Genomic DNA, 15,283 nt, shown 5'->3' with positions numbered 1-15,283 from the left:
TTCTTTCTTTCTTTCTTTCTTTCTTTCTTTCTTTCTTTCTTTCTTTCTTTCTTTCTTTCTTCCTTTTTTTTTTTTCAGTGTCTTTATCTGGTTTTGGCATCAGGGTAATGCTTGGCCTCATAGAATGTATTTGAATGCTTTTCTTTTGTTTCTGTTTTTTGGAATAGTTTGAGAAGAATGGGTAGTAACTCTTTAAATATTTGGTAGAATTCACCTGGGAAGCTATCTGGTCTTGGACTTTTGTATGTTGGGAGTGTTTTGATTACTGATTCAATTTCATTGCTGGTAATTTGTGTGTTCAAATTTTCTATTTCTTCCTGATTCAGTTTTGGGAGGTTATATTTTTCTAGAAATTTATCCATTTCTTTTAGGTTGTCCCATTTGTTGAGATATAATTTTCATAATATTCTCTTATAATCCTTTGTCTTTCTGTGGTGTTGGTTGTTATTTCTCCTTTCATTTCTGATTTTGAGTCTCCTTTCTCTCTCTCTCTCTCTCTGTCTTTTGATGGGTCTGGCTAGAGGTTTCTCAATTTTGTTGATCTTTTCAAAGAACCGCCTCCTGTTTTCATTGATACGTTCTATTTTTTAAAAATTTAGTTTCTGTATTGTTTATTTCTGCTCTAATCTTTATTCTTCTACTGGTTTTGGTTTTGTTTGTTCTTTTTCTAGAACCTTTAGGTATGAGGTTAGGTTGTTTATTTGAAAATTTTTTTTTTTTTTAAATTTTTTTATTGTTACGTTAATCACCATACATTACATCGTTAGTTTTTGATGTAGTGTTCCATGATTCATTGTTTGTGCATAACACCCAGTGCTCCATGCAGAACGTGCCCTCTTTAATACCCATCACCAGGCTAACCCATTCTCTCACCCCCCTCCCCTTTAGAACCCTCAGTTTGTTTTTCAGAGTCCATCATCTCTCATGGTTCGTCTCCCCTTCTGATTTCCCCCCCTTCATTCTTCCCCTCCTGCTATCTTTTTCTTTTCTTTTTCTTAACATATAATGTATTATTTGTTTCAGAGGTACAGATCCTTGATTCAACAGTCTTGCACAATTCACAGCGCTCACCATAGCACATACCCTCCCCAGTGTCTATCACCCAGCCATCCCATCCCTCCCACCCCAACCTCCACTCCAGCAACCCTCGGTTTGTTTCCTGAGATTAAGAATTCCTCATATCAGTGAGGTCATATGATACATGTCTTTCTCTGATTGACTTATTTCACTCAGCATAACACCCTCCAGTTCCATCCATGTCATTGCAAATGGCAAGATCTCATTCCTTTTGATGGCTGCATAATATTCCATTGTGTGTGTGTGTATGTATGTGTGTGTGTGTGTGTGTGTGTATATATATATATATATATATATATATATATATATATATACACCACATCTTCTTTATCCATTCATCTCTCAATGGACATCTTGGCTCTTTCCACAGTTTGGCTATTGTGGACATTGCTGCTATAAACATCGGGTTGCACGTACCGCTTCAGATCCCTACATTTGTATCTTTGGGGTAAATACCCAGTAGTGCAATTGCTGGATCATATGGTAGCTCTATCTTCAACTTTTTGAGGAACCTCCATACTGTTTTCCAGAGTGGTTGCACCAGCTTGCATTCCCACCAACAGTGTAGGAGGGTTCCCCTTTCTCCGCATCCCCACCAACATCTGTTGTTTCCTGACTTGTTAATTTTAGCCATTCTGACTGGTGTGAGGTGGTTTCTCATTGAGGTTTTGATTTGGCTTTCTCTGATGCCAAGCGATGTTGAGCACTTTTTCATGTGTCTGTTGGCCATTTGGATGTCTTTGCAGAAATGTCTGTTCACGTCTTCTGCCCATTTCTTGATTGGATTCTTTGTTCTTTGGGTGTTGAGTTTGATAAGTTCTTTATAGATTTTGGATACTAGCCCTTTATCTGATACATCATTTGCAAATATCTTCTCCCATTCTGTCGGTTGTCTTTTGGTTTTGTTGACTGTTTCCTTTGCTGTACAAAGCTTTTTATCTTGATGAAGTCCCAATAGTTCATTTTTGCCCTTGCTTCCCTTGCCTTTGGTGATGTTTCTAGGAAGAAGTTGCTGTGGCTGAGGTCGAAGAGGTTGCTGCCTGTGTTCTCTTTTAGGATTTTGATGGACTCCTGTCTCACATTTAGGTCTTTCAACCATTTTGAGTCTATTTTTGTGTATGGTGTAAGGAAACGGTCCAGTTTCATTCTTCTGCATGTGGCTGTCCAATTTTCCCAACACCATTTGTTGAAGAGACTGTCTTTTTCCCATTGGACATTCTTTTCTGCTTTGTCAAAGATTAGTTGACCATAGAGTTGAGGGTCCATTTCTGGGCTCTCTATTCTGTTCCATTGATCTATGTGTCTGTTTTTATGCCAGTACCATACTGTCTTGATGATGACAGCTTTGTAATAGAGCTGGAAGTCCGGAATTGTGATGCCGCCAGCTTTTCTTTTCTTTTTTAACATTCCTCTAGCTATTTGGGGTCTTTTCTGGTTCCATAAATTTTTCTTGCTTCTTGAGTTAGGCCTCTTAGAACAGCTTTTGCTGCCTCCCAAAGATTTTGGATTGTGTGTTTTCATTTTCATTCATCTCCATGTATTTTTTCATTTCCTCTTTGATTTCTTAGTTTTCCCATTTATTGTTTAGTAGCATGTTACTTAACCTTCATGTATTTGTGTTCTTTCCATACTTTTTCATGTGGTTGATCTCTGGTTTTATAGTATAGTATTATGATTGGAAAAAATGCATGCTAGGACTTTGATCTTTTTTTTTTTAAGATTTTATTTATTTGAAAGAGAAAATGCGTGAGTGGGGGGAGGGGCAAAGGGAGAGGGAGAGAGAGAACCTCAAGTAGATTCTGTGCTGAGCACAGAGTCTGCCTTGGGGTTTGATCCCATAACCCTGAGATCATGACCTAAGCTGAAATCAAGAGTAGACAGCTTCATGGACTGAGTCAGGCAGGTGCCCCTGTCTTCCATTTTTTTAATTTGTTGAGGCTTATTTTGTGGCCTAATATGTGATCTGTTCTGGAGAAAGTTCCATTTGCAGTTGAAAAGAATATTTATTTTGTTGTTTTAAGATGGAATGTTCTGAATATATCTGTTAGGTACTTCTGGTCCAATATGACAGCCACTGTTTCCTTGTTGATATTCTGTTTGCATGATCTATGCACTGATGTAAGTGGGGAGTTAAAGTCCCCTACTATTATTGTATTACTGGCGATTACTTCTTTTATGTTTGTTATTAGCTGCTTTATGTATATGGGTGCTCCTATGTTGGGTGCATACATATTTACAATTGTTATATCTTTTTGTTGGATTGTCCTCTTTATTACTATGTAGTGCCCTTCTTTGTCTCTTGTTATAGTCTTTGTTTTAAAATCTCGTTTGTCTGATGTAAGTGTTGCTAACCTGTCTTTCTTTTGATAGCCATTTGCATGATAACTGCTTTTCCATCCCTTTAGTTTCTTTTCTTTTCTTTTCTTTTTTTTAATATTTTATTTGTTTATTTGACAGAGAGAGCACAGGCAGGTGGAGGGGCAGAGGCAGAGGGAGAACCAGACCACCCCACTAAGCAGGGAGCCTGCTGGGAGCCTGCTGTGGGGCTTGATCCCAGGATGTTGTGATCATGACCAAGCCGAAGGCAGATGCTTAACCAACTGAGCCACCCAGGTGCCCCCATCCCTTTAGTTTCAATCTGCATGTGTCTTTAGGTCTGAAATGAGTCTCTTGTAGGCAGCATATAGATAGGTCATGCTTTTTATCTATTCTGTCACTTTGTGTCCTTTGATTGGAGTGTTTAGTCCATTTATATTCAAAGTAATTACGTACTTACTATCATATTATTACTTGTTTTATGGTTGTTTTTGTAGTTTTCTTTTTTTTTCTTCTCTTGTTCTCTCCTTTCATGGTTTGCTGCCTTCCTTTAGTGATATACTTGGATTCCTTCCTCTTTATTTTTTGCATATTTATTATCAGTTTTTGATTTGTGGTTACCATTAGGTTTATTTATAACATCTTCTGCCTATAGCAGTCTATATTAAGTTTATGGTCACTTAAATTTGAACCCATTTTTTACTCCTCCCCTCCCATGTTTTAGGTATATGGTATCATACTTTACATTCTTTTATTTCGTGAGTCCTTTGACTGATTTATATAGATATACTTAATTTTGCTACTTTTGTGCATCCTATTTTTCTTCTACTTAGGGCCACTCAAAGAGTACCCTTTAACATTTCTTGTAGTGATTGTTTAGTGGTGGTGAATTGCTTTAACTTTTGTTTGTTTGGGAAACTCTGTCCTTCTATTCTGAATGATAGTGTAGCTGGACAGAGTATTCTTGGTGCAGGTTTTTTTCTTTCAGCATTTTAGATATATCAGCCCAGTCCCTTCTGGCCTGCAGTTTCTGCTGAAAAATTTGCTGAAAGCCTTATGGGATTTCCTTTTATGTAAGTGTCTTCAGTTGCTGCTTTTAAAATTCTCTCTCTCGGGCGCCTGGGTGGCTCAGTTGGTTAAGCGACTGCCTTCGGCTCAGGTCATGATCCTGGAGTCCCGGGATCGAGTCCCGCATCGGGCTCCCTGCTCGGCAGGGAGTCTGCTTCTCCCTCTGACCCTCCTCCCTCTCATGCTCTCTGTCTCTCATTCTCTCTGTCTCAAATAAATAAATAAAATCTTTAAAAATAAAATAAAATAAAATAAAATAAAAAAATAAAATTCTCTTTTAAAAGATTATTTATTTATTTATTTATTTATTTATTTATTTATTTAGAGAGTGAGTGGTGGGGAGGGGCAGAGGGAGACGGAGAGAGGGTCTCAAGGAGACTCCATGCTGAGCACAGAGCCTGACACAGGGTCGGATCCCACAACCCCGAGATCACGACCTGAGCCGAAACTAAGAGTCAAATGCTCAACTGACTGCACCACCTAGGTGCCCCTAAAATTCTCTCTCTTTACTTTTTGCCATTTTAACTACTAAGTATGTTGGTGTGATCTCCTTGGGTTTCTTTTTTGGGGGGGCTTTTGGTGCCTCCTAGATCTGGATTTCTGTTTCCTTCCCCAGATTTGGGAAGTTTTTAGCTATTATTTCTTCAAATTTTCTGTCCCCTTTTTCAAACTAGCTTTTATATCAAGTATTTTTCCAGATTATGTGAACTTGGAAAGCATTTGGGTTAGTTTCTGAATGACCAATTCTTATAAGTGCTTGCCTTCAAACCAGCTAAACAGAGCTGTTTTACAAATTAATTCCTTCCAGAGGTAGAAACACATATAGAACACATACATAGACACACGTGAACATGCAGATAGATGCAGACCTTATTAGCTTCTATTTTAAAATCACTACCATGAAATAAGTGTTACCAAAGTATCTGTCACAGCCACTCACTCAGGAAAGGAATGGGTCAGCTCTTAGCCAACGACATTGTCCACCCCATCAACTGATGAGCTCTGGCATGCTGCCTCAGCCAGCTGTCCCAGGGAATCCCATTGAGGCTGGATAAATCAGTAGGATAGCACCTGGCTGGGTTTGCTAACACTATTGCTGAACAAACCTGAATAAACTTGTCACAAGAGAAGCCAGTAACTCAAGAGACAAAGGTTTGGAGAAGAGAAAGGGAGAAATTTATTTCGGGTTCTAGCAGCTGGGGAGGTGGCAGGCTCAAGCCTTAACAACCAGCCTGTCCACTGGCAAGATGGACACCTAGAGTTTCATAGGAAGAGGTTCGGCGGGGGCACCTGGCAAAAGAGCAGGCAGAGTGTGTGATCATGGGTGGAGGCTGTATGTGTTCAGCTCAACATCCTGGGCAGGCAAGTGGACATGTGGGATATGGTCTTCTAGACATTTGGTTGCTATCAGGGCTTTTCTGTTCTCATGGTTGGAATGTTCCAGTCATTGCAAAATGTTTTTTGTCAGTGCCATCTGAAAGTGTAATGAGAAATAAGTACAGTGGGTTTTGGTTAGAGCATGAGTTGTTGAGTAGTCTTGTCTGTTTCTGGTTTTAACTGTTTAAGTCTGAGGTTGAGCAAGAGGGCTCGCTGACATTAAGTATAAACTTTTAGTCATAAAATTTGGATCTGAGGTTCTCTAGTAGATGGTTAAGGTTATTGGTATAGATGGCTAAAGCTTTCTTTTAATATTTGTGGAGAAGCTACTTAAGATTTGTATTTGTCCTTGGCAAGTCAAGTTTTAAATGGCCTTTCCTTCTTTTTTTTACTTGATAAGAATTACCTCCCTGCAATTTGCATTTTAAAGAGATTGGCTAGGTAAAGAGTTCTCAGAGAAGACCTGGTAGAACATTAAACTTTTCATTTTAAATGCAAGGGGGGGGGGGGGATGTAACCATTTTCTAGAAGGACTTTCATTTCCTTAAGGTCAGAATTTTTACAATATTTATAAGCCTTTTGAGATAAATAGGGAAATTTTGGGGATTAATGGAAAGGATTGGTGGTCTTTGAATTGTTTTTGAAACCACATCTCTGGTCCTGTAAAGACTAGTTTTGTGGGGCGCCTGGGTGGCTCAGTTGGTTAAGCGACTGCCTTCGGCTCAGGTCATGATCCTGGAGTCCCGGGATCGAGTCCCGCATCGGGCTCCCTGCTCGGCAGGGAGCCTGCTTCTGCCTCTGACCCTCCCCCCTCTCATGTGCTCTCTCTCTCTCATTCTCTCTGTCTCAAATAAATAAATAAAATCTTAAAAAAAAAAAAAAGACTAGTTTTGTAAAGAAAGCACAGCTGTTTCTAATTTCTCACCGAATTTTGTAGCTGCCTAAATGATATCACGGGACTAATAAACCCATCTATTCATGAGAATGCCTTTTTTCCTTTGGGTACATTTAGCTTAGGGAAGAAGGCCTAAAATAATTTCTCCTAGGCCCTAGGTATCAGCTTTCCAGTTTGTCCAAATTTCTGATTATAGTTATTAAATCTTTTAAAAATATCTTTCAGGTTTTGGCTGGGACAAACAGAAAAGATTTCTGGAAGTATTAAACAACCTCACGGACCCAAGAGAAATCCTCAAATAGGTGTAAAAGATACTATTTTTACAAGAGGTAGTCACTCCACAAGATAGCCAAAGAAACAACCACCTGTATGTCCCAGGCAGGCAAAAAGTCCAAGCTGTGTTATTGGGATGGCAAGAAAGAAGACTTATTCCTAAGAGTGAAATTATTAATAACCAATGGTTCTGGCTTTGAAAAGGATGGGATAATGTGAATTTTTATTTTCCCCTTTGACTAGGCCTGGGAGGTAATCTATTTTAAAAAAAAAAGCTTTTGGGGATCCTACTTTAAGAATTTGTTTTTATTGTGAAGCTCCGTCTTTGACCAAGAAGTGGAAGATATCTGAAGAGGATCACCTATAACCTCAGGTGGTTTTATGTTAAAAGGTAACAGTCTCTTTAGAGTGTAAAGGTAGTTCTGACAGAAATTAGTAGACAGTTTCAGGTTAAAAAGGCTAGAGGGTATCTAAAACTAATGATGTAATGTATGGGGATTAACATAAGAATAAAAAAAAATAAAAAAAATAAAAAAAAAGGCTAGAGGGGAGCAGTAGGAATAATGCCAGTCTTACAGTCTTGTCTTAGATACCGCTTGTGTTTTAAATTTATTAGCCTTTTGTAATGAATCTTTCAATGAGACTAATTTGGAATCTTGACGCCTTTTGGAAGCTTCTTCATATCAACTAAAATAGGCCTCCCATTCTGTTTAATTTGGGAACCCTTACTTTCAATTATACTTTTTAAATAATCAATCTTGTCTAATTGGAACATTCCCCATAATGGCCACTGTAAATTCTAGGTTATTTTTAATAAAATGTTTTCATCTTGCTAGATATCTGCAACTTCTAGGACTGTAGTTCTTAGACATAAAATAAGCAGGCGTGCTTGACTCTTTAGAATGTGAGGGTCCCATTAGCTAAGTCTTTGGGTTTCTCAGAGCCAAACTAATACCTAAAAGTTGTATGCTGCAGGGTTGGGATTGTGTGTTTTACTGTATACTTTGCTGCACAGTTTTCTTGAGGTTGTCAGGTGACCTAGTGTTAATCTAACCCTACTGTGACCAGCTGATCCTACCACAGGAGTCTTCTTGAAGTGGTGGTATGTGCTCTAACAATCATTAAATGCTTGACCTGTACCCACCAGTTTTTGTGGCTTTTTGCCTCTAAGATCCCCGCTAGCAATAGCCTTTATTTACACAAAACAAGACGAACAAACACGTGCCTTAATATATTAGCAGTACTGCGTCTTGGCCACAAGAAGGCCCTGTGCACACCATTGACAATTCTTGTAGAACCTTGCTGAGGGTTTCTACCCAGGGACCCGTGGTCCAAAGGTTTGGGGGCATGATTCTGGGCAGACCCTTCCGCCAGCTCAGTTGGGCTCTGGGCAAAATTGCCATCTTGACTGGGCTCTAGGCAGAATTGCCAGTTCAGTTTGGGGTGGGCTCTGGGCAGATATGCCAGCTCACTTGGACTCTGTGCATAACCGTCTGCCAGCTCAAGCTGACCTGCCTGTAAAGGACAGCTACTCAGATCAGGAGCTTGAGTGCAAACAAAAAGGCAGCTCTCACACTGAGAGTGGCTTACCCACAGCCCTCTGAAATGACGAGAAAGGCAATGAACTCAAAGGGTTTGCATCGTTTCTCATTTTCCCTGAATGCTGTCCGAAGTTTGCTTCAGATCCTGCCACTGCCACCAAGTCTTTTAAATAACAAAATTGAACCAAGCGAATTTGAAGATCTAACTTGCTTTGTTAAGCAGTTCATGAATTGGGCAGCACCCCATCTAGTAGAATGCTTCAAAGAGTTATAGAAAATGGAAGATTTTTATAGGATGGTGGGGGCAAGAAAGTTATTAGTAAGAGAAAAGGGTTGTTCCAGGCCAGGCCACTGTCTAGGGGGAAAGGAGGTATCTTATCATGCAGATTACCCTATCCTTCTTTGTGGGGTAGAGAGGACCCAGGTGGCAGACTCACTGGTATGGATTGAAAAGTTTCTGACTAACCAGTTAAGGCTACATTTCTGGGGATTGTTGAAACTGCAGTTAGATTATGTATTAAGTACTGGTTTGGAAACTTGGTCTAAGTGATGCCATTTTGGGCCTGTGATTTTTTTTTTTTTTAAACAGTCTAAAAGCACAAAAGGAAAATTACCTTTTGAAGATTCATGTTGATTTAAGCCTATTTAAATCAAACTATAATCAGTTAGTATAACCAAGAGTAACTATGTGAGGTGATGGATAGTAACTAAACTTATTGTAGAAATTATTTCACAATATATGTAATGTATCAAATCATTATGTTGTACACCTTAAACTTATACAGTGTTGTATTTCAATTATAGCTCAATAAAACTGGGAAAAAGTAAGAGTAAGTAACTGAATAGGAATAACTGTTCTAATTGCAGAAAGATGAAAATTAACAAGGCTGGGGGGGTACTTACATGGTTGTGGGAAAATAAAAAGCTGTGGAAGGCAAATGTTTTCCTAACTCAACAGTTTTGTATAGGATTGGCTTTCTTTACCTTCACTTGTGTAAAGTCAAACAGAAGCTACTTGCAAATGTATTTTTTCCATGTTATTATATATATTTGCAGTTTAGTGAGACTATCTGATTGTTATATGATTTGTGATTTTTTGAACACAGACATTTTTATTAAAAACAAGAGTTCTTAGAGGCAGTGGTTCACAATTTAGCTTTTCATCAGAATCATTTTTGGCTCTTTAAAAAACCCAGATTCCCGGACCCCATTCTAAAAAGATATGAGCATTATCGTTCTTTGTATTTGATGATAGTACACAATTTTAAACAATTAGAGTTTATTTGAATGAGTGTGAAGAATCTTTGTAACGTGGTTTAGTCAACCACATTTATTGAGCACCTACCATGTATTTACATGTTTCAAAGTGCTCTAATTAATTCTAACATGAACCAAACAATTTATTTTACACACAGATTTTTAGTTCTCTAAAAATAAGTGAATACTAGAAATAAGTATTTTTTATTAAAAAAATCTCATTTTGAAACTCATTTGGTGGATATAATGTTTAGGTCTACATGAGATTATCGTAGTAGAGAAAATTATGCTTCCATAGTAAACTAAGTGCAGATGAAATATTTTACCAGTGTTGTAACACTTATCCACAACAACAAAGTTGAGTAGTTGTGATTGAGACCATATGGCTTGCAAAGCTTAAAATATTTCCTATCTAGCTTTTTATAGAAAAAGTTTATTGACTCCTGACAAGGGTTTACATTGTTTGTAAATAAGAACTGTTTTACTTCTTCCTTTCCAATCTGTGTGCCTTTTCTTTCTTTTTCTTGCTTTATTGCACTAGCTAGGACTTCTGTATGATATTGAGTGGGAGCGGTGAGAGTCTATGTCTTTGTTGTGTTCTCAGTCTTAGGAGGAAAGCATTTAGTCTTTTACCGTTAAGTGTGATGTTAATTGTAGGTTTATCATAGATACTGTTTATCAGGTTAAGAAAACTCCTTTGTATTCCTAGTTTACTGAAAGCCTTTGACATGAATGAATGAACGCTGAATTTTCTCAAATACCTTTCTGTATCCGCTGATACGTGGTCTTTCTTCTTTAGTCTGAATATGTTGAATTATATTGATTTTTTTCAGTGTTGAACTATTGTTGCAGTTCCCAGATAAACATCACTGGTTTTGATATATATCTATATCTATAAGCTATGTTGCTGGATTTTATTTGCTAATATTTGATTGAGGATTTTTGCCTATTTTTTATGAGGGATATTGGTCTGCGATTTTTTTTTTGCTTGTAATACCTTCCTTAGTTTTGATATTAGAGAAATGGCCTTATATAATGAATTGAGAATCCTTTTTTATATTTTCTTGATTTATTTGAGAGGGGAAGGGGTAGAGGAAAAGGAGAGATAGAATCTCAAGCAGACTCCTGCTGAGTGCGGAGTCCGATACAGGGCTCGATCTCATGACCTTGAGGTCATGATCTGAGCCAAAATCAAGAGTTGGATACTCAACCAACTGTGCCACCTAGGCGCCCCTATTTTTATTTTTATAGTATTGGTGTTGTTATTTCTTTAAATATTTAGTAGAATTTGTCATTGAAACAGTATGGGCCTGAAGTTTTCATTTCAGAAAGGTTTTAAATTACAGATTCAATTTCTTTAATACAGGTCATATATTTCTTCTTGGGGAAGTGTGGGTATTCTTTAGCTTTCAGAGCATTGGTCCATTTTATCTAAGCTGTCCAATTAATATGTGTAGGGCTATTTGCATTATTCCTTTTGCTATCATGGGTCTGTACAAGCGATATACACTTTTTTCCTGTTTATCAGTAATTTGTACCTTCTTTTTTGCTTGGTCAGTTTAGCTAGAGGTTTATCATTTTATTGATCTTTGCTAAGAACTACCTTTTGGGGGGCGCCTGGGTGGCTCAGTTGGTTGAGCGTCTGCCTTTGGCTGAGATCATGATCCCAGGGTGCTGGGATGGAGCCCCACTACAGGCTCCCTGCTCAGCAGGGAGTCTGCTTCTCCCTCTTCTTCTGCCCTTCCCCCACACTTGTGTGCTCTCGCTCTCTCTCACTCTCAAATAAATAAAGTCTTTAAAAAAAAAAAAGAACTACTGTTGGATTTTATTGATTTGTTCTGTTTATTTCCTTCTTTCTGCTTACTTTGTGTTATTTTGCATCTCTTTTCCTTGTTTTTTAAAGTAGAAAGTTAGATTACTGATTTTGGGGTGTTTCTTTTGTAATATAAGCACTTAGAGCTCTAAATCTCTACTGTTTAGATGTATTACTAATTTTTATTTGTTTTATTTTCATTTTTGCTGAGTTCAGAATATTTTGTAATTTGAACATTTCTCTTTCACTTTGATCCATGGATTATTTGAAAGTGTGTTGCTTTATTTTTAAGTATTTGGAGATTTTTCAGATATATTTCTCTTGTTGATTCTAATTGTACTGTGCTAACTAAACATATTTTTTACAATTCAGTTTTTAAAACTTTCTTAAAGGTTGTGTTATAACCCAGGAAATGGTTTGTCTTGGAGAAAGTTCCATGTGCATTTGAAAAGGATGTGTAGTCTGCCTTTGGGTTGTGCAGTGATCTATAAATACTAGATCCTGTTGTTGATGTTCAATTCTTCTATAACCTTGAAGTATTTTTGTATACTTTTTTGTGATTATTGTGAGAGGAATGTGAAATCTCCAGTTATAAATGTGGGTTTGTCCATCTCCTTTCATTTCCATCAAGTCTTTATATTGTTTAGCTGTTAGGTGACGTTACTTACAAGATGCTTTTGTGTTCTTGTTGAATTGATTCTTTTAACATTGTTCAACGACCTTCTTTATTCCTAGTGATTTTTGTCTTGCGTGGTGGTCTACTTTGTCTTATATTGATAGAGTCTCTTCAGTTTTCTTTTTTTTTTTTTTTAAAGATTTTATTTATTTGAGAGAGAGAGAGCAAGTGCATGAGCAGGGGGAGGGGCAGAGGAAGAAGCAGGCTTCCCGCGGAGCAGGGAGCCGGATGGGGGCTCAATCCCAGGACCCTGGGACCATGACCTGAGCCAAAGGCAGACGCTTAACGACTGAGCCACCCAGGTGCCCCTTCAGTTTTCTTTTGATTAGTGTTTTCATGGTATAGCTTCTTCCCCCATTTTACTTTAACTTACCTATTTTATTATATTTAAAGTTTTTCTTTTTTAGAGAATGCAATGGTGTCTTGTTTTTAATATAATCTGACAATTTTTGTCTTTTAATTGGTATGTTTAGGTCATTTATGTTTAATATAACTATTTATATGTTTGAATTTAGATCTGTCATTTTATTATTTGTTTTCTGTTTTTGTTTCTTTGTTTCTCCTTTCCTGACAACTTTTGAATTATTTGAACATTTAGTTATTATTTCATTTTTACTATATTGCCTTATATGATAATTTTAGTGGTTGCTCTAGGGATTGAGGTCTCTGTTTCTTGAGTAGAGTAGAAATGCAATAAAAATTTGGTTGGTTTAAACCTAGTAACTTTTCATGGCCGTCTTCTTTTTTTAATGGATAATTTTTAACTTTTATTATTTGCTAATTGATTTGAAGATGCACCTAAAATTCAGTTTGGGGTTCAGAATTAATTCTTGAAAGCAGTGAATAATTAGTAGTTATATTTTTATAATTTAAATGGATTATAGTACTGGTAGATATTAGAGATAATTTTATCTCCACATATGCCCTATATTATTATTTTGTGTTTTTTAGAGCCTAGCGTCCTATAAACTTTGAAATAATGATAATAACAACAGTAAGTGTTGTTATTATTATTAAAAATTTGTTTCAGGTACTTTGATAAATGTCCAGAGTATTTAAGATACTTTGAATGAATCAACCATGAATTAGTTGGTACAGATACTGTGACTCAGCAAAATTAAGTAATTTGTCCAAGACTGCACACTTATTAGTAGTAAAATTTGAGTTCAGATCCAGGTTAGTTGATTACAAAGTTCATATGTTGTAGTATTAGTCTAGCCATTTGTTCTGCTGGTATTTGTTGAGGGCCTACTCTGTGTCAGGTGCTATATTATTTCCGACGGAAGAATCAGCACAGTCCTTGCCGTTATGATGCTTCTGTCTTGTGGCAAGATTGCCATTAAACAAATAAATATAATAATAAATGTGTAATTACATTGTGGTAATGCCATGAAGGGGAAGGACAGGGAATGAAAAGTATCAAAAACATGAGGAAATTAACTTAGTTTGTAGGAGTGACATTAAAAATAAAGATCTAAGACTGATGGGAGTTAGAAAGGCTGTATTGGCAGAGAGAAAAGGATGTCCCAGGGTCTTGAGTTGGAAAAGAATTTAAAGTTCCTGGAACTGAAACAAGGCCAGAGTGGTTGGAATGTAGTAACAAACTGTAGGTGTGAACTGAGACTGGAAAGAGAGGAAGGGGCCAGGTTCTCTAGGGCTTTGTAGGCTATGCTAGTTTAATTGGCAATTGGCTTATTTTTTCCTCCTTAGAAAAGGGCCATAGAATGTAAACCATTTATAAAGTAAGAACGATCTGCTCCCATGAAATACTTGACGGATGTATCTCAGTGCAAGGTGTAGTCAGTCCTAGAAATCTAGCATTACTTATATATCTGCCCTAGAATCTGGTGTTTCAGGTTTTTTTGATAAAAAGGAAATTTCTCCCACAATGTTTAGTAGATAATACTAGATAATAATACTAGAAGAATAAATCATTTAGGATATCAAGTGGAGAACAACACACTTTAAAAGTTTTCTTAAGACATGCAGGAGATCAAACATGACATGCTACTCTTAATTTCATTTCTTTTTAATGAACCTTGAAATACTATCTTTTAGCGTTTCCTTCACATTTCTAATATTGAATCACATGTTTATGTCTTTCTCAGTCTGAGGGAAAAGGGCACACCAATGCTGGAGATGCAATATATGAGGTAGTAAGTCTACAGCGACAGTCTGAGAAGGAGGAACCAGTCACTCCCACTAGTGGAGGGGGTCCACTGTCACCACAGGAGGATGAAGCAGAAGAGGGTAAGAAGTGACACTTACTCGGTTCTCTCTCTTTATATAGCTGCTTTACTTATAACCCTCAATGGTGTGTGTGTGTGTGTGGGTGAGAGGTGCGGGAGGAGAATGATGATTATTCCTAGTCTCTGCTACTATTAGGCTAGATTCTGTTAGATGCAGGAGAGATTTTGGTCCATTGGTTCCTTGGTTGCATGGTCCCCAGTGCCACTTACGCATCTGTTTAAATTTGCTGTTTTGCTTTCTGTTTTATTTCAAATATTTTTGAAGTGTTTAATGAGAAGTTTCAACTTTTCTCAAGTGTTTTTAGAATTTTAGTGATAGGTCATGTCCCACTATTCATTTGACATTATTTAGTTCTGACTTGTTTTTTGTTGTTGCTTTATCATTTTACCACTCACTTTTTTGAAATAGCATGGTATGTGCTCTGTTTACTACATGAATGCTGCTGAGAGATTCTAATCAACCTCACCAGAGTCACACTTTGTTTGGCTCTGTGCTTAGTACTCTTTTTATAGAAACTAGAACTAAGTGGCAGATCTTTACTTTAAACCCTTAAATTATCTTATGGCTTCTGAAGGTCAGGAATTAGGGAATGGTTTGTGTGGGCAGTTCTGGCTAAGAGTTTCTTATGAAGAGTTAGGTGTTGTCTGGGGATGTAATCATCTGAAGACTTCACTGGGTGGGGCTGAAAGGGGCCCATTCACATAATTACCAAAGTGATGCTGGTCGTTGGCAAGCAACTT

At 37.3% G+C, this 15,283-nt stretch overlaps 1 protein-coding gene across 3 annotated transcripts in view; it reads left to right on the top strand.

The window, feature by feature from the left end:
* RABGAP1L (RAB GTPase activating protein 1 like) overlaps positions 1 to 15,283 on the top strand; it is a 769,071-nt gene that overhangs the window by 163,106 nt on the left and 590,682 nt on the right. For all 3 annotated transcript variants that reach the window (XM_035010758.1, XM_035010757.1, XM_035010759.1), the window contains one exon: positions 14,402 to 14,543. In XM_035010758.1, coding sequence (XP_034866649.1) covers positions 14,402 to 14,543 — 142 coding nt within the window. The remainder of the gene's footprint in view (positions 1 to 14,401; positions 14,544 to 15,283) is intronic.

Source organism: Mirounga leonina, unplaced genomic scaffold (genome assembly GCF_011800145.1).
Source record: "Mirounga leonina isolate KUSES-001 unplaced genomic scaffold, KU_Mleo_1.0 Mir_154, whole genome shotgun sequence".
Lineage (NCBI taxonomy): Eukaryota > Metazoa > Chordata > Mammalia > Carnivora > Phocidae > Mirounga > Mirounga leonina.
This window is presented reverse-complemented; position numbering and strand designations above follow the sequence as displayed.